We start from the raw sequence: 23,022 nt of genomic DNA, 5'->3' as shown, positions 1-23,022 counted from the left end.
TCGAAATAGTCATATAAAATCAATACTTGATGTATAAGGGAAGGATGGGGGGAGTCATGTTTTATTTACTGGGCTATTAAGATGGTCAGTAGAAAGGCCTAAAGTAGCTGAGGGAGAAACATGGGTAACACTTTCAGTTACAATTATTTTCTGCAGATTTATATTGCTGGGGTGAAATTGACCCCAAACATAAAAGTTGTTAGTAAATTTGAACACAATAGGAGGATTAAAAATCGCTCCATAGGGGGAGCAATTGTGCCAATGCTTGGACCCCTCCCAACGCCGCTTGCGGCTTTAATTTTTCTTTGAAGTTGCCCAAGCTTATACAAATCAAACAGACTGGAAAAGTGGGGCTTCAACAAAGAGGGAAGATAAAGTATCAACAAAACATTTTAGCCTTACATTCTATAGTTTTATTATGGATTCATTGCATACAGTAGTTCATAATGAAGATGAGTAACTATTGTTTTTTATTTTAAAAGCATTTTTTTCAGTTTATAATTGACTTCAGTGTCACTGCAGTTCAGAGTAAGGATGAGTAACTGTGTTTTGATTTATAAAAACATTTTGTCAATATTTGAAACTTGATTTGACTGTTTATTCACCTCAGTGTTATAAGCCTGTTATGGCTATAAAACTTATAGGTCATTGTTTGTTAAATGCAGCTTTAAAAAGCTAATTACCTGTTTTTAAACTGGATTATTATTGATGTCATTGTAAAACCATGACTTTAATGCTTTAATATCTGAACAATATCTGTGCCAGTGATTATAATGGTAAAAATCTGGGATTTTTGTCATTTTATGCAGCTTCTGTGCTAAACTCCACCCACTTCCAGTTTATGCCATGCCCACTTCCGGTTTTTATCCAAATACAAATAATTTTGTTGGTTGAACAAATACAGATACAAATATAAATAATGGTATCTCCCTCCACCCCTAATACCTTGAGGCTGAAACGATGACAGAAGTGGACAGCATTGATTCTGTATCAAATTCTGTAAGTCGCATCGTGCATTTAACAAAATGAGGTGAAAAATGGCTTTAATCAGACTGAAAGCCGTCTGGCTAGCCTCGGCCCGCTTCAGCTGGTAACAGACAACGAAATAGGCTAAACCTGGCATGAAAGCCAACCCCTAGAGTGGTGTAATTTCATAATGGATTTGAAATTCATTCTTTTTTTTTTTTTTAGGTGTAAATATCGAAAAACAAACCGATGAATTGGAATGCTTGACACAACAGAATACTGAAAAAATAATTTCAGTTATGGGTTTTACGTTTATGGAACGAATACTTTGCTTTTTTTTTTACATGATATCAGAAGTGCTTGCAGTTGACAGTGTGCTGAAACAGATTTTATTGCAGACTTTAGGCAGGGCTAAACTGTGGCTATTTGCTAACCTTGCACATCCTTCATCCCGAAAGTGAAGTACAGCCAAAATTCTCGTGTTAAACTGGAAGTGAATGAAACAATACCTGCTGCAGCAAAAGCACACTAGTTTTACATTTCTGGTCTCCATTTTAACATTCATTATTTATTACATTTTCTTGCTGTGCAGTACAATTAAGTGACATTGACAGTCTACAGAAACGCTTGATAAAATGAGGTATAAGTCTCCTTTAAAGAAGCCTGTTGCTCTCAACCTGTTTGATTTTTGTTCTTCACCCTTGCAACAAGGGATCATTGCAATGTAGAGGTGAGTTCTGCAGTTCACCAGCTTAATGTATGGACTTTTCCACAAGCCTTCATCGCACATCTAGTTCAAACATTGTGTGATGTTAATCAAGCAGAATAAGTGAACATACTGAGAACAATGCAGAGCAGTGCAGGATACAGCCAAATCTTGCATGTTTTTCTGGCCACATGGATAGTATTTAAATATAAATATTGAAATGTATTTTTCCATTGAATAATTTTATATTCTATATTTTATATAGCAGCCATGTGCTTGCTGAACTGTCATTTTGGATGGGGGTGGGGTTGTTTTAATGGCATACAAATACACAGCATAAACACATGAGTTTTGGGGAAGATTGAACTTCAGCTGAGCGTGACTAATGGACGGGGAGTGAAGACTGCCACTGTGCAGAAGGCTAAGCACAGAGATGGAGGGAGAAGCTCAAGTGCTTCATCGACAGAGAAACTTAAAGTTGTTTAATTTTGTGTCCGAATAATTTTTTATTCAATTTTTTTGAACTGCTACTTGGAATGCCGTGCCATGGCTATTAGGCTGTTTTGGAAGTAATTTTGTGATAAAATGTCATAATGCAAATTCATTTGATGCTGATTAAGTTGTCCCATTCTAAAGTGAATCAAAATACAACTCTCAAACAAATGTAGCTTTTTGAAAAATGCACAGGAAGAGTGCAAATTTGAAACTAACAGAACCTGTGTAGGTGCGCACATGGTTTGCAGTGCTGTCTGCGCTGGATTTCGGTCAGGTGGTTTCGGTTATTTTAATGAAGGTGATGGACACTTTCAGTGCTATTGCAGAAGTGAGTGAGCCATGCAGCAATGATGGTTCTGCAGCATTTCTTTCCCCCGTTCAAGTTTATCGAGCTGACTTCCACCAACTAGAAGGAAGGGAGGAAGTCTTCTTTAGTTGGGCCTTCTCTGGGTCGAAAAATGCCAGCTGGTGGAGCTCCCCATGTTTGTGGGTGAGAATATTATGCACCCCCCACAGAATAAAGTTTTTGTCTTGTTTGCCTACACTAAAGCACAATAAAGCCAGCTTTTTCTGATCCAGCACATTTTTCCTTACTGTAAAATAAGCAGAATGTATTTTGAGTAAATTTAATAGTACTGTTGTTTTGATTTTTTCAAAAACCTTCGATTAAATTTATGTTATGTAGTATTTATGGTACAGTAGGAATTTGATGATTCATTAGTAATTATTCTATGAGCAATCTTTCAGCCATTTAGTAAACTAAATAAAGCTGTTATTAGCTACATGTCTTACTGCCAAAATGGTACCAGCTTGCAATATTTTCTGATGGTGGCATAAAAACCAATGAGCGACTGAAGTATAGAGGGAATACTACTACTCAAGCAGTCTAGAGGGAAAACTGCAACAGGCTGTGGTCCAATTTGAAGGTTTAGTAGACCTCCCCTTTCTTGCAAACTAGTTGGGGATAGTTTTCCATGTAGGAAAATGAGCCGTTTCCAAGATCCGCAACTGAGAAAATGTGCAGGATAAGGCAAGCTCGTAGCCTAATGCAGTGTCTTTGCCAGCTGTGTCAGTCCTCCATTGTTGTTGTGGACTTGCACACATGATGACATGGGGTGTGTAACTGAGGAATGCGCACACACCACACTGAGGAGTACCCACTTGTGCTTTATGTAACAGGGAAGGCCTCCTTTGAACTTGATTTAGCAGTCGAAACACCCTCTTCTTTGAATGTTCCTGCTTTCATGCGCACGCCATCTCTGTTTAGAAACCGAGATGCTACTGGATGTGTTATCAGGCTGGACACTACCGTGGTAACCCAGTATGACACAAGCGACAGAGGGCTGAGAAGTGGTGGTCTTTACGAGTTCAAAAATATCTTACCGAAACAGACAAAACTCAACAACTCCGAACTCTTTGACTGGTCTGTGATGAACCCAATGCCTCCTGGAGCTGGACTGAAACAGACTGGAAACCCATCAGACATTGCTCTGTTGTGACTGGCGCATGCACGAGCTCCTCTCATTGAATGAGTGGGCGTGGGCAGCTGCTGTGGCAGTACAGAGTGTTTGGAGACTTTCACCAAACCCATGTGGATCTCGTTTTGAGTCTTCAGTATTCAGGCTTTGGCAGACCCTTTATATCATCATCTTGTCCTGTATTTTTTAACTTTGAAGGCATTTGTAGAGTCTACTTTTAAAGGATATAACCTATGCCCTGAAACCCTCAACTTTTCTTTTATAAATGGAATAATATAGTAAACCTGTCAACTTTTTTGAACCAGCTGACAGTCATTTGTCCCAAAACCTTTGAAATAGGGGGACTTGACTCATTGAATGGCATTGTTGTAATAGTTAAATTTTTGTTTAACAAACCTAAATTAATTAAATGCAGACATTGTGAATTTTGCCTCATACTCATTGTTTGAATTGAAATACTAGTTTAATTAGTACAGAGGAAAAACAACCAATTTAACACAACCATCCCAATACTTTTGCATTCAGTGTATTTTTCTAATAATAGGCCATTAAATCCATCCAAGTGTCTAAAAGTCAGTGGTGCTTTGGAAATTATGATCGTCCTTTTGAAGGAGCATTGTGCTCTGTGTGCACACGCTTAAATAAAAAAAATAATTTTACTTCATGCTATTTTCCACCCTGCTACTCAAATGTCTTTCCCTTTCATAGTGATTTACTGAACATGACTACGTAAGAGCAAACAGGAAAAAAGAGGAGAAGGCTGGCTTATGATTGGTTCATTTTGTAGGAGCAGCAGTCTGTGAGTAATTCTTTCGGCGACCTACACGGTCACCTTTGACTGCTGCCAGGAAGAATCCACTGTCTTGTTTAAACCCCCCCCCCCCCCCCCCCCCCCCGCTATGAACAGAGTGTGATTAGTCAGCTGCTGTTCCAACTTCAGCAGGTTAATCTGAGCTGTGACATGCTCAAAAGCAAGATTTCTACCTAGAGGTGCGCACTGTCTTGGTTGTGCGCACCTCTAGATGAGTTCATTTGAAGCAAAGTGAGGACTACATGTGAACGGAGGAGACTAACCACAATTTCAAGCATCCAAGTAAGTCTGGAATGATGCTGATTAACAACCCTATATGGTTTTCCATGATGATTGGAAAGTAATTGAGTATGAGAGATTAAGATGTCAATTTTCCAAATATTCTACCCCAAAATGGCTATTGATTGCCTGATCAATTTTCAAAGACATTTCATCTCACTGAAATGCCAGTTTTATAGAATATGTGTCCTTTTAAGTGTGCATTAGAACAGTACACTGAAAAAATATAATTAGGCCTACTCTGGACGCATTTTCCGAAACGTGCATGTCTATGCCTATGGATATCTGATACTTAATGAGAAATGTACCTTGTCGGACCTGTGTTCTGTAGTTGTTTCAATGACCGCTGATGTGCACCTATTGTGCTCTGCTTTGCATAAAACCATCTGCCAAATAAAATGTAATGTGCTAGAGGAAACTGATCACTCTGCCGAGTTGGGTCATTATTATGCATTCTGAAATGAGTAAAATGTGATTGTGTGACACTAGCACTGGAGGCATGGGGGGTCTCCCCCCCCCCCCCCCCCCCCACGGAGAAGGCAGTCTTTACGGTCCTTACAGCCTGCCCTGTGTGTTCCTATGCTATGCTGATGTGACCCATTATGGCAGTTTGAATTGGGTTTCGGCTCTACTGCTGAAGTGCTGCTAACCCTCGGGGGTTAGCTTTAGTGTGTTTAGTGTAACTTTAGTGTGCACTCTTGGTACTGCCTGCGCCTGCATGTGTTGTCTTTCTCAGGGCCAGTTTCGCTGACCAACGTTAAGCTTGGTCCTAGACTAAATTCAATTCTCCGTACAAGACTCAATTTAGTCCTGGCCCTATGTGTGTTTTCTTACTCGCTTACGATAGGTGAAGTGGTCCTGATTCTTCTCGTCTTTCCTGCTGTAACAAGTCTGTGTTTTGTAAAAACTTGCATAGCATTTGACACTTGAGATAAAAAGTTCAAAGCCATGCTGTCGTGCTGGGAGTTGACATTGTTAAAGACCCTTGGGCTGTGCTAGTTGATGCCATTGCCTTTATTAGAGTGAGTAAATGACTGGATCGCTGAGTACACTCTTACCCCTTTATTAGAGTGAGTAAATGACTGGATCGCTGAGTACACTCTTACCCCTTTATTAGAGTGAGTAAATGACTGGATCGCCGAGTACACTCTTACCCCTTTATTAGAGTGAGTAAATGACTGGATCGCTGAGTACACTCTTACCCCTTTATTAGAGTGAGTAAATGACTGGATCGCTGAGTACACTCTTACCCCTTTATTAGAGTGAGTAAATGACTGGATCGCCGAGTACACACTTACCCCTTTATTAGAGTGAGTAAATGACTGGATCGCCGAGTACACTCTTACCCCTTTATTAGAGTGAGTAAATGACTGGATCGCTGAGTACACTCTTACCCCTTTATTAGAGTGAGTAAATGACTGGATCGCTGAGTACACTCTTACCCCTTTATTAGAGTGAGTAAATGACTGGATCGCTGAGTACACTCTTACCAGGTGTGCTTGTTGAATCATGGCAGCTGATGCCACATGACAAAGCAGCTTGTCTTCCACGTCTCCTCACTGCTTCTGCTGAAATCATTAAGCTGAGACTGTAGAAAGCAACACTAACCTGTTTTGTACCTGTGATTGGCTGACGGTCGGGCGAGGATCAGCTTTCTGTAGAAATGCCTCTGGCTTCTTCTCAGTTCAGCTAACCTTCAGCTTCGGTGCGTCATTTTAAATGGAATGTGAAGTGAGTCAGTTTTAAGTCTGCTAAATAAAATTGAGTGTGTCAGTGTGATATGCATGCCTTGTCAGTGCAGATACCTCATATACAATTAAACTGCCTATGCAGAATGCAACAGACAAAGGCAAGCAATGAAATGGGAACATTTTAGCCTTTAGAAGGTGTTTTTACCCAGACCAGTTTACATGGATTAGCCTAAATGTTTTATGTACAGTCCATTTATGCAGCTGGACTTCAGGTAAAGCACCTTACTGAAGGGTTCTGCAGTAGCTCCCCTGGAAATTGAACCCACAACCTTTGAGTTACAAGTCCAGTTCTGTAAAGGTTTCACTACACTGCCCCCTCCCCCCAAAAGAAAAATGAATGCATTTGGAACATTGGCTTTGTTGGCTCTGTTTGTGCACAGGGTATTGGTTATCATTTGAGTTTGTTCCCTGCTTTGCAATAACCAGTGGGCCAAAAGTGATGTAATGAAAATCTCTTAATTTTTAAACAAAATGGCCTCTCTTCTTTCTCTTCTCTAACACTGGCTGCATGAAAGTATGGCAAGGTGAATGTAGGGAAACGTTTTCGTACCTGTCAAGCATTGATTCTTCTTCCATTGTGTAAGTGAGACATAAGCAGTGGTCACAATTTAGATGAGCAACACGTTTGAAATGGGAAAGATGAGGCCAGTACAACATCAGACTAGGCACAGTACAGTGACGTTCATTACTAAAGGATGTACACAAGGTTCATTGAACCTCTAAAATATTATAAAAAATTTTTGCTTGGTTTTCACAGGTCCTGTGAAAATTTAAAAAGCAAATGTGAAGGATTTTCCCAGGGTGTGTGGGTACAAGCTTCTTGATTTATTTTATGAAACTCTTTTGCAGTTACAGCCCGCATGTCCTGTGAAACACAAAAGCAGATGGTCATGAATTTAATGACATCAGCATTGTTTTCATAACATAGGCATACTAACTTCCTGATTAAGCGGCAATAATTTGAAGGCAAGGATTTGCAATGAGAATGGCAACTTCACTAATTACAAATGCGTCCTTTGAAAGTTGTCCTCTAAGCACCTTGAAAGTTCTTAGAATATTACATGAGAAATTTAATTCTGTTCATAATGCTTGTGAAAGCATGTCATTTCAGGTGTTTTATTTTGTCCTCTAAAGCAAGTTCCATGCAATTATCTATCTAGTCCTAAACAACTGGTGCTGGTTCAATGCCCTAGCCTATATTTTTGCAAAATAAAGGCTTGCATCCCAGTTTATCAACGAATGAATGCCAATGGCTGTCATTAAATCCACTTGCTGCTAAAATGTATGTACATTGCACAAATACCAGCACTATGTGTGGCACATCAGGCATTTTGGTCTGAATTGTAGGTGTCCTTAGGGATGAAGTTCTGTCCAGTGCACCAGTGTTCAGCATGTGAACCAGTTAATTTTATGGAGAGGGATCTTGCAATGCAGATATCTTCTATTTAACACCTGAGTATGTGCAGATTACCTAACATCCTGATGTACCATGGTAGTTTAGTTCAATTTGAAACAGAGGGGGATTTTGTGACTTCTTTCAGTCGTGTTTTTGTGCATGTTTTCATTGTCTGCCATTTTGAGCTCCGTGCTACAGGCAACCTGGTCTTATTTTCCGGCACTCTTTCAACGCCAGTATTGTGCTGTTTTTTTTTTTTTTTGTTAGTTAAAATGGTTATGAAACTAATGCAAATGGGATTGAAAAGCCAGTCTCAGTGGGAACCGTCAGACGGGGTGTGTCTGTCAGTGGCGGCCGCAGTCAGCAGATTCTGCATTACCCAGAGAGGGCTCGACATTCGGTGGAAATGTCTGAGCAGTAAATTATTATTATTCCATCTCCATGATAACCCCGTTCTAGTTGAGCCGGGCCCACACCTTGGCAGTGCCTTCATGTTTTGAGTTGTGTGCTTCATTGGTATGTTAGATGTGTCACTGAATGCTTAGTCGTGTGTAGTGAATGGTGTCTGATTAGGGACTGTTGTTAATTAGCACGCCGAGCTCAGATGATGACGATGTTAAGCCTAATTTGTTTGTATTAATACAATTTACATTCACAAAGCCAAGACAAATGAGCCATTTCATGATGAGTGAAGAGGCTCAGGCTGGAGATTGAGATGACCAGTCCAGAACTTTGATCTGTCCACTTTCATCATGACTTAATTCATTGTATGCTTGGATGTTTCTGTGGGATCATTATGCTGGAGTCATTTTTATGGCAGAGGAGCCTGTTTTTTTTTTTTCTGCCTGCTGTGCTTTTGAGTCATTCTTTCCCTCAGTCTTTGTACTGCATAAGGAGCTGACTCTGCCTTTGTTCTTATCCATAGCTCATAGGGAGGAAGGCATTTTTCATAATGTAGGCTTCGCCTAGTTACTGATGCAGCGTTTCCCAAGCAGTGCCTAGGGCTTAGGGCCTCTTTCCCCAGTCTCAGCCCCCAAAAGAAGCTAATGCAACTTTACCTTAAGAATTGGGTGGGGGGGGGGGAGGGGAGGGGAGGGGGCGAATCTCCTGCACATCTGATCTACCAGTTTGCATTTTGATGGTTCTATAAAATGTGACTGACTGGGGCTGCCTGGGGAAAATGGTTTTGGGACCACACCCAAGTGATGGTCACAGGAGAGAATGTGTAGAAATATTAAACACCATAATGGAAAATTAGGTTGCATTTTGAGGTGACTGAATATTAATACATAAATTTTAAGTAAATATTAAGCTACGCAAATAATTTTAAGAAAATATAATCTCCTCCCTCATTGTATGTTGATATAACATTTCAGTCTATGCAGAATAAAGGGTCAGTCTTAACGCATGTAGGCCTATTGCTCAATGCAAAAAATAAAACGACGAAAAAAAGAATACCTGTGCGAGTCACTGGATGCAAATCAAAGGATCTAGAAAGAGTATGCAGTGTAATTCTGCTGTGTTGCATAAGCCTTTTTCCAGTCCAGATTCTGTAAATTGAGAACATATCCACTGTGGTTAAAAGCAGAACCTTTAAAATGCATTTCATTACCTGGCCTATTCCTGGAAAGACCACACGCATCTTTTTTTTTTCTGCTGGGAAGTGAAAAGATGACTTGTAATTTTCCAAACTTTTTCCTTGGCTTTGGGACTTGAGTATTATGTGATTAATGAACACTCAGTTTCACTGCATATTGTCTGCAATCTAGGCCAACTCCGTTGTTACCATGGAAGTGTCGGGGGGGGCATTTTTGTGATAATGCACAGTAATCTTATGGAGCTGAGCCCAGCAGTTCTGCCTCTGGAAGGAAGGCCTACATGTGAGGATTAACAGTAAGATATTAATCAGTATGGTGTTGAACAGTAACCAACGGTGAGGACAATTTCAATGCATTAGCTACTATTAGCTTACTATTACTTACTATTATTTTTTTCTCTCTCTGGATTTTGAAACCCTCCAATTTTGTACAATGATAGATCTCATAATTTTTAATAATTTTGCGGCTGCCGTTACTTCCATTTCTTTTCATTATTTAAATGTTGCTCCAGTATTCCAGTATTGATCCCATTAGTATTTGGAAACCAATCTCGAAATAATATTGTTTGAAAGTGAATTGGGGAAAAGAAAAACAGCATCAGAGCAAATGTCCTTATTTTGCTCTTGCCCCACTCCCAAGCTTCCACCTGCAGTTTTGCACAAGCATCAGGCTATTTGTGCCATCAGAATAGTCCAATAATACCTGTGATGCGTAAGGTATTTTTCAATCTAGCTGTGCATACTCCATTAAAAGCTGAATCTGGTGGGACAAGGACAACTTGGAAAACTACTGTCTTCGAAAGTGACTAGTTATTTCACCGTCCTTGAAAATCTTGAAAACGGAAATATTACATTTAGAAATTGAGGAAATTTGAGGAAATTAAATGCATTCAGCTTCGTATTTTATTGGTTGATTGCCTAGCAGGGTCACTGCTGAGGTTGTACTGTCTCCTACATTACGTTTGCTACCAAAAATCATTGCAGAGTAAGCTTCTTTTCCGCATGTCCACAAATGCATTTCCATTCTCACACGGAATATTTTTTAAAGTGTGAAGAAGTCCTTTGTCAAATTTTCTGTCTTCAAATTTTCCTAATTTAGTAGCAATTTCACTATTGCTAAAATGAAAAATACTCGTACTGCATTGAAAATGTAGTCATATCCCTGCATGCGTTTTACTATACATAATCTGAATTTGTTGATACTTGGAGTAGCTTAAAGTTATACAGTAGGCTATGTTGAACAGAAGGCATTGTCTTCAGTTGGGTTTATTTCCAAAGCCGTGTGCTCCAATGTGGATAATCTATTTCAGTTATTTTTATGTCCGCAGTCAGTGATGGGAAAATCTGAACTAACGATGAACTGAAACTTTCTTTAACTCTTTAGGCTACATTTCCTGTTTATGGGTCTGTTGTGGTCCATTTGTTAGCCTTGTTTAAATTCACATAAGAAGTGCCCATTTTAAATGATTGCACAGGATTGTGGTAAAAGGGGCCATTTTTTATTAATAGCAGTGCTGATTTGGGCTGGTTCCAGGGAGGAATTTGCCATTCAATGAGTTTGGCAGTGTTTTGCTATAGGCTAACATGTATTGGCTAAGGGTAGGCAGTGGTGCTGTATGTAGAATGCTGTGTGGCTGTGAGTGTTGTTTTGTAGATGATCACTATCCATTTTGATACCAGCAGGCATGTTTGGAACCAGTGGCTGTGTGTGGTGCTGGGTGGCAGCCTCTGAGGAAGCCAGCTATAATTAGCCTACCTGTCTTCTGCCATGTTGGGTGCCCATACCCTGCTATATAAATGGACAAGCCTTCAGAGATATGTTGCCATGGATTCAGATCATGACAGTCCTCTATTCAGACATGGAAAAGATCATGTCCTGACCTTATGTATGGAGAAGGGTGGAAAAATGATGCGGAGACACTGCCGTTGTGATGGTGACTCATCTCGGCTTTCCCGTTTTTAAACTACTGGAAAGACTGAAGCCAGCTCATTTTGTTTTGTTTTTCCACCCAAACAAAATGGATATCATTTTCCCATTTTGTGTCAGAGTTGATTTGCGTCTAATGACATAAATGGCCTGGGTCAAGACCAGAGAATGGGAGGTCTTAAGGAGCAGTCGTGAGATTCCTTTAGTGAGCTTTCACAGAGCCAGTTCCAGAGTAACCGCACTCAGATGATGACTGGTTCGGCAGCAACTTTGTCAACATGTGTGAGCACGGTTTGATTTCTAGGCTGAAAATGGAAGCTCTTAACTTCACGAGAGTCACGAGATTTGTTTTGTGAATCTGAGTTAATCAGATGCCAATTTAGTATCCATTTGCACTACTGTTAAATTATTTGTCTGTATGTTTGGGACTTTGCCTGGTTTCATATGCTCAGTACAGATTATATTTACGCAACAAGTGTTGAAAATATGTAAGAATTCCAAAAATGTGAATTGCCAGATTGGAGCCTGAGTGAGCTGCACTTTATATGAACCCTGAATTTCAATGGTAACTGCTTCAGTTGGCATTCATTATATACAATAGAAGCATTCATCTACTTTCAGAATGACTTGTTGAAATGATTTCAAAACTCACTTAACAGAGTGCAGTTCTATTACATTTAATTAGAGACACATTCCTTAATGAGATGTTGAACATTTTTTTGTTCCCTTATGTATATTGTCGTACATTGCAAGTAGCCTACATTTTATGACCTGAAACTATGAGTGTGTCTCTCTATCTGCTACTATAACCAGTTGGGCCCCTATCAAGGGTAAACACAGTTCTACAGCAGCAGCACAAGTGGGCAGGAATGTTTGTGGATTGATTAAAAAAGACTTTTGTTTTTGGTGAAAATTCCTACTGGTGTAAAGTAAGTGCATGTGGAGGGTGTAGTTTTTGTTCCTTAACACAGAAATTATCATCCATACAGAGGTTTTGAAATATTTGAAATTGTTTTTTTTTTATCAGTTTCATCAGTCTATAGCCATTAAATAATATGTATAGTAGAGGTGTTGGTGCTAAAACATTGGCAGGGTTCCTGGTTTTACTCTGCATAGTTATCCAGCTAACTCTGTAGTCTTGCTTTGTGAAACGGGGCCCATATCACGGTTTGCGTGTAGCTGCTTGAAGTTTCTATCTGCGTGTCCCCTCTCCAGCTACTATGAAGACAGAAATCTGCTGCGCATCAGGGAGCGTGAGAGAAGGAACCAGGAGGCCCACCAGGAGAAGGAGTTCTACCTGAAGATCACACCCCTTTTTGGGGAGCCCTACAAGGTGAGCCCCGGCCATTTTCATTGGAGTGGGTGGGGGTGGGGTTCCCTCATCCATCTCCTGAGCGTATGACCATCAGAACCGAAATCCAAGTGCTGATTCCCTAATACAATGAATGTATTTTTACTCTTGATTGTCCAGTGTTCATCAACCCTGAAGAAGAGGGCTACCATTTAAAATGTGCAGGTACTGAAGTTTTGGGTCAGGCGATAAGCAATTGTACACCGAATGGCTTCCGCGTTCCCCGTTGTGGAAAGTTATGCTTGGTCTCGTATTTCCTTTACCACCGATGTTTGGAAGGGATTGTGTTGCACTCCAACTGTGGTCAGGGTGTGGCTGCGAAGGAGACGACTCCTTACAAGTCTCAAAATGAATTCATATATGAGATAAATGGCTGAAACAATGTCAGGTCTGCTGTTTAACTGTTGGTACTCCACTGATATTCAATCACAATTCAGTCATGTTTTTTTTTTTTTTAACAGCCATTTTAGCACCATAAAATCACATACGGGTGAATTTACATGCGAAAATATCCATACTCCTCATTATTCATTAAAATGTACTTTTGGGCCCTATTTCTGTATGTGTTTTTAAAATTTATGAAAGCATGTATTCGCTTTGTGTAAAAGCACGCCATTTTCTCATGGCTTTTAGACTGGAAGTAATTGCTTTGCGTGTTATAAGAGGCTCTTCTTATTTTTTTCGAACCTGTTGTGATGACCTGCGTGTAAAAGCGCCGCGGGAACAGCGCTAAGGACAGTTGGTCGGGCGCTAGCTTTCGGAGGGGGATCTGGATTCCTTTGCTGTTGCTCGGATAAAGACGCGCCCTGGCTGGCGCGCGGGGAGCTGTCTGGGTTTTAATGAGGCCTCCTGGAGCCCCTGTCGCAGGGGGATCCCCACAGGAACCCCGAAACCCGTCCTCTCGCACTCCCATCAGAGCCCGTAATTTCCCGCAGCTTGTTATTCCTGATCAGCGGATAATTAGGCTCGATGGAAGCTTAAATAATCTGCATCGAGACCATTTCATTTCCACGGCTGCTGTGATGGCTGAAAAGTAGCCATGAGCCGCCCGGTGGGTCATGGGAAGAGCCGTGTCCTCTGGGCCTCTAGGGGAGGCGGAGGTGGATGTGGAGTTGGAGGTGAGTGGTCTTGGACAGGCCTTTCAGTGCTGTACAGATTGTGTGTTGTGCATATTACAGCCAGCCCAGGCCCCTCCATCTCCCCTGAGGTTACCTCCTGCGCCTGCAGTCTTATAGCTGCCCTACCCGGGTCCTCCTTTTCTTTGGAAAGATAAATGGCAAATGAGGACAGCACCTTGGGGAACCAGAGCCAACCGAAAGCTGGCTCAGTCTCTTATCTCGTGTTACGTTTATCTTACTCTTTTATTCAGTCATGAAGACGTGCTGTTTGGACAGTGGCTAGTAGTTGCTTTCACTGCGGGGATGGGGGGAAAATGCAGCCTATTAGTCTGTTGTTGTCACTCGCATGCTTCTTATCGTTGTAAGAGGTTTGTTTAAAGTAGTGGTGTCATCCAAGTGTGAAGGCACTTGAAAGCCATCTTTGTGCTTCAAGTCTAGTAAGGCTTGTTCTGCCTGGTTTCTCTTGTCAGCTAGAAGGTTTAACAGTGCCCACATTTTGAGATGAAGCGTCTGGGTAAATAAATAAGCTGTCCGCAGTAAAGCAGGGTTGGATAAACTTGCCTGATTTCTCACAAGTGCATAATAATATTCCCTGTAATATTTGGCAATATTTGCAGTTGAACTGCTGCCATCACAGAGAAGCTGATGAGGTTCTTGTCCTCAGGTACTCCTAGCAGTGTGTCTTTATTTATAGCAACTTCTCTGTGGCTGTGGAACACTACCATTATAACTGCAGACGGCCCCCTCCCCATAGTATTTTAAAAAGTTTTTAAAGTAATTATTGCTGGCATAATACCTGACTTCAGATGCTCAGAAGCCAATTCCTAAAACTGCACTATTAGTCTAGTCTCTCCTCTGTTCTCCACTACTTAAAGGTCATGTTTGCAAGTTATCATATTTGATTGTTGTCATAAAAATACTAAATTGCACCATGACCTTTGGAGAAATGTCTCTCCAGCAAAGCATGAAGTCCCTGATGTGTAATATGCTGTTAAGTATATCCCACAATCACACCCACATCACATTACAGCTGCTGGGTGAATAATGCTGGTGTGGCACTGGGTGCCTGTGTGTGGTGTGGATATGTCTGCCATTTTGCTATGGGGCATCTTCAGAATAGAGCCCCTGCTCATCTATGCTCTGAATCAGTACTAGCTGTTGCCACAGTGAGATGGCTCTACAGATGCAGTTGGGCTTTCCCTGTTGTACTTGTTGGTCAGTCTTTCCATAGTTTGGCTTAAAAAGCGGAGTGTAATTTTGCGAAATAGTTTCGTTACACATTTTGAATTTGAATTTTAGAATTTTAGTGTCATGCTAAGCATTGAGTATTGACCAAGGCTGGAGTTTTTACTAAGATTGAGCTACTTAGCAGAGGTCTTCTGCCAAGCCTTCTTAGCCAGATCATTAACCATTTCACATTACCTTGAATGTTGTATGTATGTTGACGGTTTATAGTTCTGTCTGCTGGGAACCTGTTTCGCTAAATTGCTTTAATGCATATAATGTCCACCTCTATCTCCACAGACCTCGAATAAAACATGGTTTATTTTGGATGATGACCTGCAGCAGAATGCAGAGGTTGTTATGCTTGGCCCAGGAATTAGTCTTATCGGTAGAGCACAATCGTGTGATTGCGTCTCTCACTTGTTCTGTGTACCTTATTTTCCTGCTCAAACAATATTTTACTGCGGTTACCACATGCTTCTTAAAAATGCACAATTTGGGTTATCCACATTTTTTTCAGTAAGTATGAGTGCTGCTCGGGTCATATGCAGTGTACCAGTGTTATTGTTCATTCTTATTGTAATGTCAAATCAAATTCACTTTCCCTAATGCTGGTTATGTATATTTTTGTTTACTTTATTCAAATGTGTGTACTTGGGTTTGATGGGGCTGGTGAGTTTTGTAAAGGGTTGTGCATGACTGATCCGTCCATGTAAATCTGGGTGTCATGTGAGGTACTTGTGACCGTATCGAATTTGCCATTTTAATGCAGCTGCATTTTGCAACCCCCTTTCGGGACATATTCAGCACTTGCATTGCGTTTAATACAAATGCCTGCAAACTTAAAGCACTGCTATTCTCACATTTTGGAGGACATCTGATCTGGAATGGAAATAAGTTAGTTTTTAGTGAGTGATTAATAAAGACTACACTATTATTGGGAACAACAACTGGGCACCCAAAACTCCTGTAAGGCAGTTGGCTAGATAAGTAAATACTGACTGCTCCCAGGGGGTTCTGTATTTTGACAAATTGTAAATAACTTTCTGAAACTACTCAACCTTTTTGTTTGTTTAAATGGACCTAGTTGATGAATAGCCAGTAATGGACAATGAGGTGACAATGTTATCTCCTTCAAATGATGAACATGAGTGGTTTTGTAGGCTTTTCACATTCAAATTTAAAGGTGTACTAAGACAGTATGTAAGACAAAGAACAATCTTAATTTAAAATGTGTTAAGTGCTGAAAATTAATCTGTTTAACATTCTTAACACAAAATGCGTTTAAACTGTAACTAGATGCCAAGTAGAATAAATTGACCATTAGGAATCTGATCTGATGGGATTTGCCATTCATATTGTCTTTTTGTGTTTTCAGACAAATAAAGGGGATGAGCTGTCCAGTCGCATCCAGAGGATGCTGGGTAATTACGAGGAGGTGAAGGAACTGATTGGGAACAATCCACACCAGACTCTGTTCAGCCGGCTAAACAGCGTCCCTCCTCCCGGTTCGTACAGCAGGTCCAGTAGACCATCTCACACGGACAGTACGCAAGCCCCATTCCAGAACTCTCCTCAGTGTGGTCCTCCCCGGGCCGGCCCGTCCTGCAGCAGCTCCGGCCAGGCCCCAAAGAAGCCGTCGGACCTGGAGTACGGCCAGCGGCCAGCCAGCTACTGTGCCTCCCCCTGCGACCAGCGGCCGCGGAGCCCCGACCCCCGCCAGGAGCAGAGCCAGGCGTGGCCGGATATGGAGGAGGGCAGCAGCCCCCCAGCCATCCTGCCCACCCTCTCACCCCCAACCGAACCCCTGTCCCCCCTACATTCCAGCAATAACAGCGATTCTGAGCCCCAGGAACCCGACAGCAAGGACACTTCGCGTGGCGAGGGAGACGCGTCACCCCCGGGGGCTCAGGACATTCCCTCTCAGGCCAATGAGGGTGCCCCGCTCCCCTCACAGACCTTCCCGCCCCCCCTTCCCTCCAAGCCCAACCTGGTCATGCCCCAGAAGCCCACCGCCTACGTCCGGCCCATGGACGGTCAGGACCAGGTGCCCAGCGAGTCCCCGGACCTCAAGCCCTCTCCTGAGGACTTCCACGGACAGTCTTACGAAAACCTGCCTGACCTGAAGAACACCACCAAGCCCAGTCTGTCCAAGCTGAAGATCCCTCCACAGCCCATTGAGGTAAGCGCTCTGCTGGGTCCTCACTGGAGAGTTATTTGTGTTCCACTCATTTGCAGGCCTAAAATCAAAGCGAGTGGAAAAGAGACACTGAATAAACTGGATTGAACAGGAGAAAGTGGACTTTGAGTTCAGGGTAAGGAGAGTGGGCCAGCAAATAAGATTATGTAAGAGATTATCCTTATACAGTCCTGCCTTGGACAATCTTTCAGCTATATGTTCTGTGCTCTGTGTTTACCATATGAGTTGTGCACAATACACATTCCTTCACAGTTAGGCAGTAGGATGTTTAACCCCATCTGATCTACTTGGTCCTGTTGCATTCTTGAGTCTGGGTTCTGCCACTATGCGCTTGTTCTGTTCAGTGTTTATGAACCATGTTGATGGTGGAATTCAAATCAGATCTGCAGCTTTTGCACTTGAGACAGATTGAACCTTGCTGCAAATGTTGTGTGAATGCTATAGAGCATACAGAGAGTCTGCCAATCATGACACTGAATAAATGAAAGCTGAACAGTCTGTTTATGTTGACTGCAACTTTAAATATAGGCTAGTTTATAAACCTTTCTAGCCAGCTGTGAATGTTACCAGCTTATTATACCTTAATGGAGGTTTGTTAATTTTAAGAATTTTTAATGAATTTTATTTTTATTTAACCCTTGAGATATGCCTATTCCCAGGCATGTAATCCAGGATAGTCATGAACAGTACGTGCTCGATTGGCTAAATGGCTAGACAGTTATTTGGGATCTGCAGAGTTATAATGTGATATTCAACTGTATGAGGAAACCGTCCAGAGGAATGCTGTTGCAGTTTTGTCATTACAGCAAATTTCTGTTGTGCATAATAGAGTTGATCTACTGTGATGTCAGGAGCCAGAATTTTCCTTCTGGAATGAGGGATGGGATTTGTGTAAAGGCAACCAAAGCATCTGTCATTTGATACTTGATGCACGGGATTTGTCAGTGCACACAGAGAATGCACAGAAGCTCTATATCAGAAGGCGTCCATGCCCATGCCAATGTCACTACTAACCTAACTTGCTTGTGTAACAATGTTTTGGCCACCAGCTACATTTTTTGTTTTTCTATTTTAGCTGCATTCCTTGTCACTATTAAAATGGGCAGCTAAATGCCTATTTATTGTATTCCGTTCAAGTTCAATTCAAATTTTGGATTAAGAAAATGAACTTTCATTGCTCCCTGATCGGGAGGATTCTTTACTTTTTTAATTCTAATACTTTATTTTATGAAGCAAAATTATCTTCACTGCATTTATCAGACTTTTTTTATCAGCAGCAATGTTTCCCAGTCTGCAGATGTGCAGACGGAGCACAGCTGGGGGCAGAAAGGGTTGAACACTGAGTCCTGATCTACATGACGTTGTTCGTAAAGTACTGGTGCGCGCTCTGCACCTGTGAGATGTTGAGCCCGTTGTAGGCCGTGCTGTGAGGCCCGGTCTGCAGTGCTGCGTAGGCGGGCATTTCCCCAGCGGGACGGCCTAATCCGGGCTGGGATAGCTGCGCAGTGACTCGCCCCTCTGCATCGGTGCGTTTGCGCTATGGCAGAGGCCTGCGCCTCACAAAATGGCACTTTAGTTATATTTGTGTCGTCTCCATGGCAACGGCAAATGAGAGAGCTGGCAGGACACTGTGGCCTTCTGGGAGCAGGGTTCAGTATGCGTTCCCTAAAATGCTTCGGTATTGGGTAAGATGTGTACTCGGATTTTGTTAGACGTTCAGGTTTTTATTTATTAAATGAGTGAAGCCTGCTCTGTTAGAATGCACCATAGCCACAACAGAAGTCTCTGTCACAGTGTTTGTGTTTTTATGGGTCTCTGGCACTTTAGTGAGGAGGTCAGAAGGTCTGTGGGCCTGGGTTTGGCCCAGTGCTGTGGCCCACCTGGAGCCGGCATCGATAGGGAACACAGCCTCAGCTTCTCTGAAATGGGTGTGCGTGCATACGGACACGTGTGTGTGCTTGTGTTGCTTCACAGCTCAGGTAAACGCCCATAATGTGGAGCGTGGTGCCTGTCAGCACAGTTTTCAAGCAGTCCATTTCCAGTGGTGCTTAAGGATTTTTACTGCCGCTGGATTGTATTGCAGTCATTTTTTGCTGGCTTGCATTCATTCTGTTTGGCTCGTAAAGGGACACTTAAGGGGTCTAAATTTTTACGGTGAAGTTGGGCGAACGAAAAGAAGCTACCTGTAAAGGTTGAAGTAATGAAGTGCAGGTACTGTTTTTATATGCCTCATGCCCTTTTAAAATGACACTACCTGATAAAGCTGCATACTCTGTCATTTACACTGGAGCCTCAGGGATGGGTTACTTCATGTGGAATGTTGCCTTGAAGTTCTTTAACAGTGTTCTTGTTTTTGCTATCAGCTTTCACCAAAGGGTGTGTCACGAAGGCTTGAAGGTGATTGGCTACCGAGAGGGTATAATAGTAATCTGGGTCTCTAAGCTTGGTGTGTCTGAACATGTGCGGAGCTCACTGCTACCTAAATGAATCCTGTGTCCCAGAGCTTCTCAGACTTGTGAGTAGGGTTTTTTCCCCCAGCCAGTCTTTTAACCAGTTAAGGTAATGGATAAGTGCACCCGTGATTTTTTCATTTAACAGATTAACCGGGCGCATGGTTGACCTCTGTCTTCCGGAAGCCATGACCACAGTGTCGAACTTTCAAAAGTGCAACCCTCCTGTCGATAAATGAATCCTGTTGTGCCCTGTCATTTTCTCTATCCCCTCCTCGAAAGCATTTCTGGAGAATGCATTACCTAAATGAGCGCAGTGCTTGTCTGAGAACCGATCCAGTTGATTAGTAAGTCCTAATTTTTTAAGAAGAAGAAGAAGAAGAAAAAACATTGGATGCTTTCCCTATTGGCCCTTGTTTCTCATTTTGTGAGTGTTGTCTGTGAGCGCAGATCATTATTAATGGCTAATCCAGAGCAGAGATCGGTTTTCAGCTCATCACTCTTGGGTACTGGTTTTGGTCCAAGTAAAAACTAGCACATGTGCACTATATGTAATGTTGCTATTGCTGTGTAACTGAGTCTGGTAGCCTATGTTTTATTATAATGTGAATTTATTCATACTCTTGTTCAGAGAAATGACATGCACTGGGTTCAGTGGAGGGGTCAGACTGCGCTCTTGACATGACTTTCTCTTTGTGCTCTTTCGCTGCATTGTCTGCCAGTAGTGGGGGGAAATGCCAGTTTAACATCCTGTAATAGAGTTGACATAGCAAATGTTTTTAAATTCAGTATTGGCAGCCAAGTTTCCCCCCCAGAAAACTGTCCACTCTGCTGAACAGGCTGGCGGCTCAGGGCGTGCCCGGTCAGAAGATGCCCCCATGTCTGCTCCTCTGTGGCCCTGGCACTGCCAGGGGTCTGCAGCCCATGCTGCCCGCCCCTGGCTTTGACTGCATCTTTCAGTTCTAGCGAAAATCGATTGGATTCCCCTGATTCACTACCACAGCGGCATTTAAAGGGGACAGTGGGTCAGGGGGCCGTGTGGACGCAGGAAACGGTGCTCTCCCCCACGTTGTACCTTGCCCCGTTGCCGTATGCTGCTGGGTCGGCACAGGTGAAAGCTCAAAGGGACAAGTTATTCCCAAAGGGAATGGGCTCTGACATGCAGTCCCCTGACACTGCAGGGCCTCAAACTGGAATGCCATAGCAGCCTTCTGTCAGGCTGTGCTGCTAGCCTTTAGCGCTGTGTTTCAGGTGGCCCAGTCACGCCGGTGCCGCTTGGTGGCTCTGAAGACTGTACAGGCAGTCCCCGGGTTACGGACGTCCGACTTACGGACAACTCGTGCTTATGAACGGACTGCCATTAAGCCTAATATAAAAAAAATTTGAGTTAAATACAATGGCTCGTAATAACGAACGCACACGCTACTTTGTGACGCTCATGAGAACATTGCGGCCCATCATCTTCAACAGTAGCCATCTCTCCATCATCTTCTCCTGCATCATCCGATTATTAATGTTATCGTAATGTTACCTCACGAATGCCCCTTCCGATATGCAAGACATCGATGGAACGAGTGTGTTAACCTTTAATCATGATCTAAACTGTTTTAAGAACTGTTTCTTTAATGTTTTTTTACAGTTCTATGTACCTACACACATACACACACAGATTCTCTCTCTCTCTCTCTCTTCAGTGCAGTACCGTATGTAGTTACTTTTATTATTACTGTATTATTATTATTATGTACTGTATTATTGTGTTTAAGATGTTTTAGTGTATTTGTGTTTCTTAAGTGTTTTATATGCATAGAAATGTAAAATGTATACTATATACCAAGACAAACATTTGACTACCTGACTCTAAATAAGAACTGTATGTACCTGTTCTGACTTACCTACAAATTTGACTAAAAGACAGACTTAGGAATGGATCTCATCCGTAACCTGGGGACTGCCTGTACTTTAAAAGCAGGAGCTTCCCTTTTGGCCTCTGCAGCAGTACACTGCAATCCCCCAGCAGTGAAAATTAGGGTGACTAATGGAGTGTGGCTTCAGCTAACAGCCAGGACACCGAGCTCTACTGTCAGTATGCATAAGCTCAAGGAATTGTGCAGTCTGCTTAGATCTGAGGCATAGCTTTTCACCACCAAATATCCCCACATATCAGACTTGCTTAGGTTTTCCCATCTCTGTCACCCTTTTGCATTTGCAAAGCTAACTTACCGTGGCTTACATTGGCAGAGGCCTACAGATTGGTAAGCAAATAATTGGTTTGAATAGTATAATTTAAACTGTGGCTGCACTCCAGAACTTTTCTGCCTTAATGTTCCTCTCAATAGCATCTGGGAACTGTTAAGGGCGTAAGACTCGCGAGTGGGACCAAATAAAAACGAAATGGTGTTTCATTTTAAATTATAGTAGCAGTTAACTTGCTGTTGTTGAAGCCATGACGGCAATTTCAGGGCAGGGCCTGAAATTGTAGTAGGAAAAGCCTGACGTGGGGACCAGCTTGTGTTGAGCTTTGTGTATCAACAGTTCTTTTCCAAAAACTGAGTGGGTGTGTGGGGCACGTATGGCTGTCACATTCTGTTTTTGACCACTTTAACCTGCAGTTAAAATAAACACAACCATGTGTGCAGTATCACAGTAATGCTCAACATTTTATATTTCCAGTATTGTTTTATCAACAATAATTTACACTGATAATTCAGCAGCCAGGATTAGACAGATTGTGATCTAGGGCAGTTGTTGGTACAGTTTGTTTGTTGTTGTTTGTAAAATGAACAGCAAAAACCAGGGCCTGATATCACTGAATAAAAGATCTAATTTGAACTTTTGTGGCAAAAAACAAATAATGAAACTGTGATCAGGTTATCAGATAGACAGAGATTTTGAGCTTACTCTCCACTTACATCCAGCTGAAAGCAGACGCCACTCATGCTCTCTACATACCTGTTATTTGTCTTGTCTAGAAATGTTGGCTACTGAATCTAGAACTTTGATGCTTTGGCATTGTGAATATTTTAAAATATATTTTCAGGTGTGGCAGGCCAAACGCCAGAACAGCCTGTGCGCGATTTTTCAGTGTGAGAGGCGTTTGTGTGCAAAGAGGTGGTCCTTTCCTGTGTTAAGCACTATCTGTATTTGAAAGGCAAATGAGATACTGTGCAAATATACTCTGGGGATGGCTGTTCTCCTGGCTCCGAATTATATTGTTTTACTACTAGCAGCAGGAGGCAATTAAACTGCGGCTGATATTGAAATAGTGGAAAC

The 23,022-nt window shown here is 42.1% G+C and overlaps 1 protein-coding gene across 4 annotated transcripts in view; it reads left to right on the top strand.

The window, feature by feature from the left end:
• The window catches only part of aff1 (AF4/FMR2 family, member 1), a 47,404-nt gene that overhangs the window by 6,403 nt on the left and 17,979 nt on the right, over positions 1-23,022 (top strand). For all 4 annotated transcript variants that reach the window (XM_035391215.1, XM_035391214.1, XM_035391213.1 and 1 more), the window contains exons 2-3: positions 12,622-12,739; positions 16,478-17,281. In XM_035391215.1, coding sequence (XP_035247106.1) covers positions 12,622-12,739; positions 16,478-17,281 — 922 coding nt within the window. The remainder of the gene's footprint in view (positions 1-12,621; positions 12,740-16,477; positions 17,282-23,022) is intronic.

Source organism: Anguilla anguilla, chromosome 14 (assembly GCF_013347855.1).
Source record: "Anguilla anguilla isolate fAngAng1 chromosome 14, fAngAng1.pri, whole genome shotgun sequence".
NCBI classification, from domain to species: Eukaryota; Metazoa; Chordata; class Actinopteri; order Anguilliformes; family Anguillidae; genus Anguilla; species Anguilla anguilla.
Note: the sequence above shows the minus strand (reverse complement) of the source record. Positions and strands in the feature narration are given on the sequence as shown.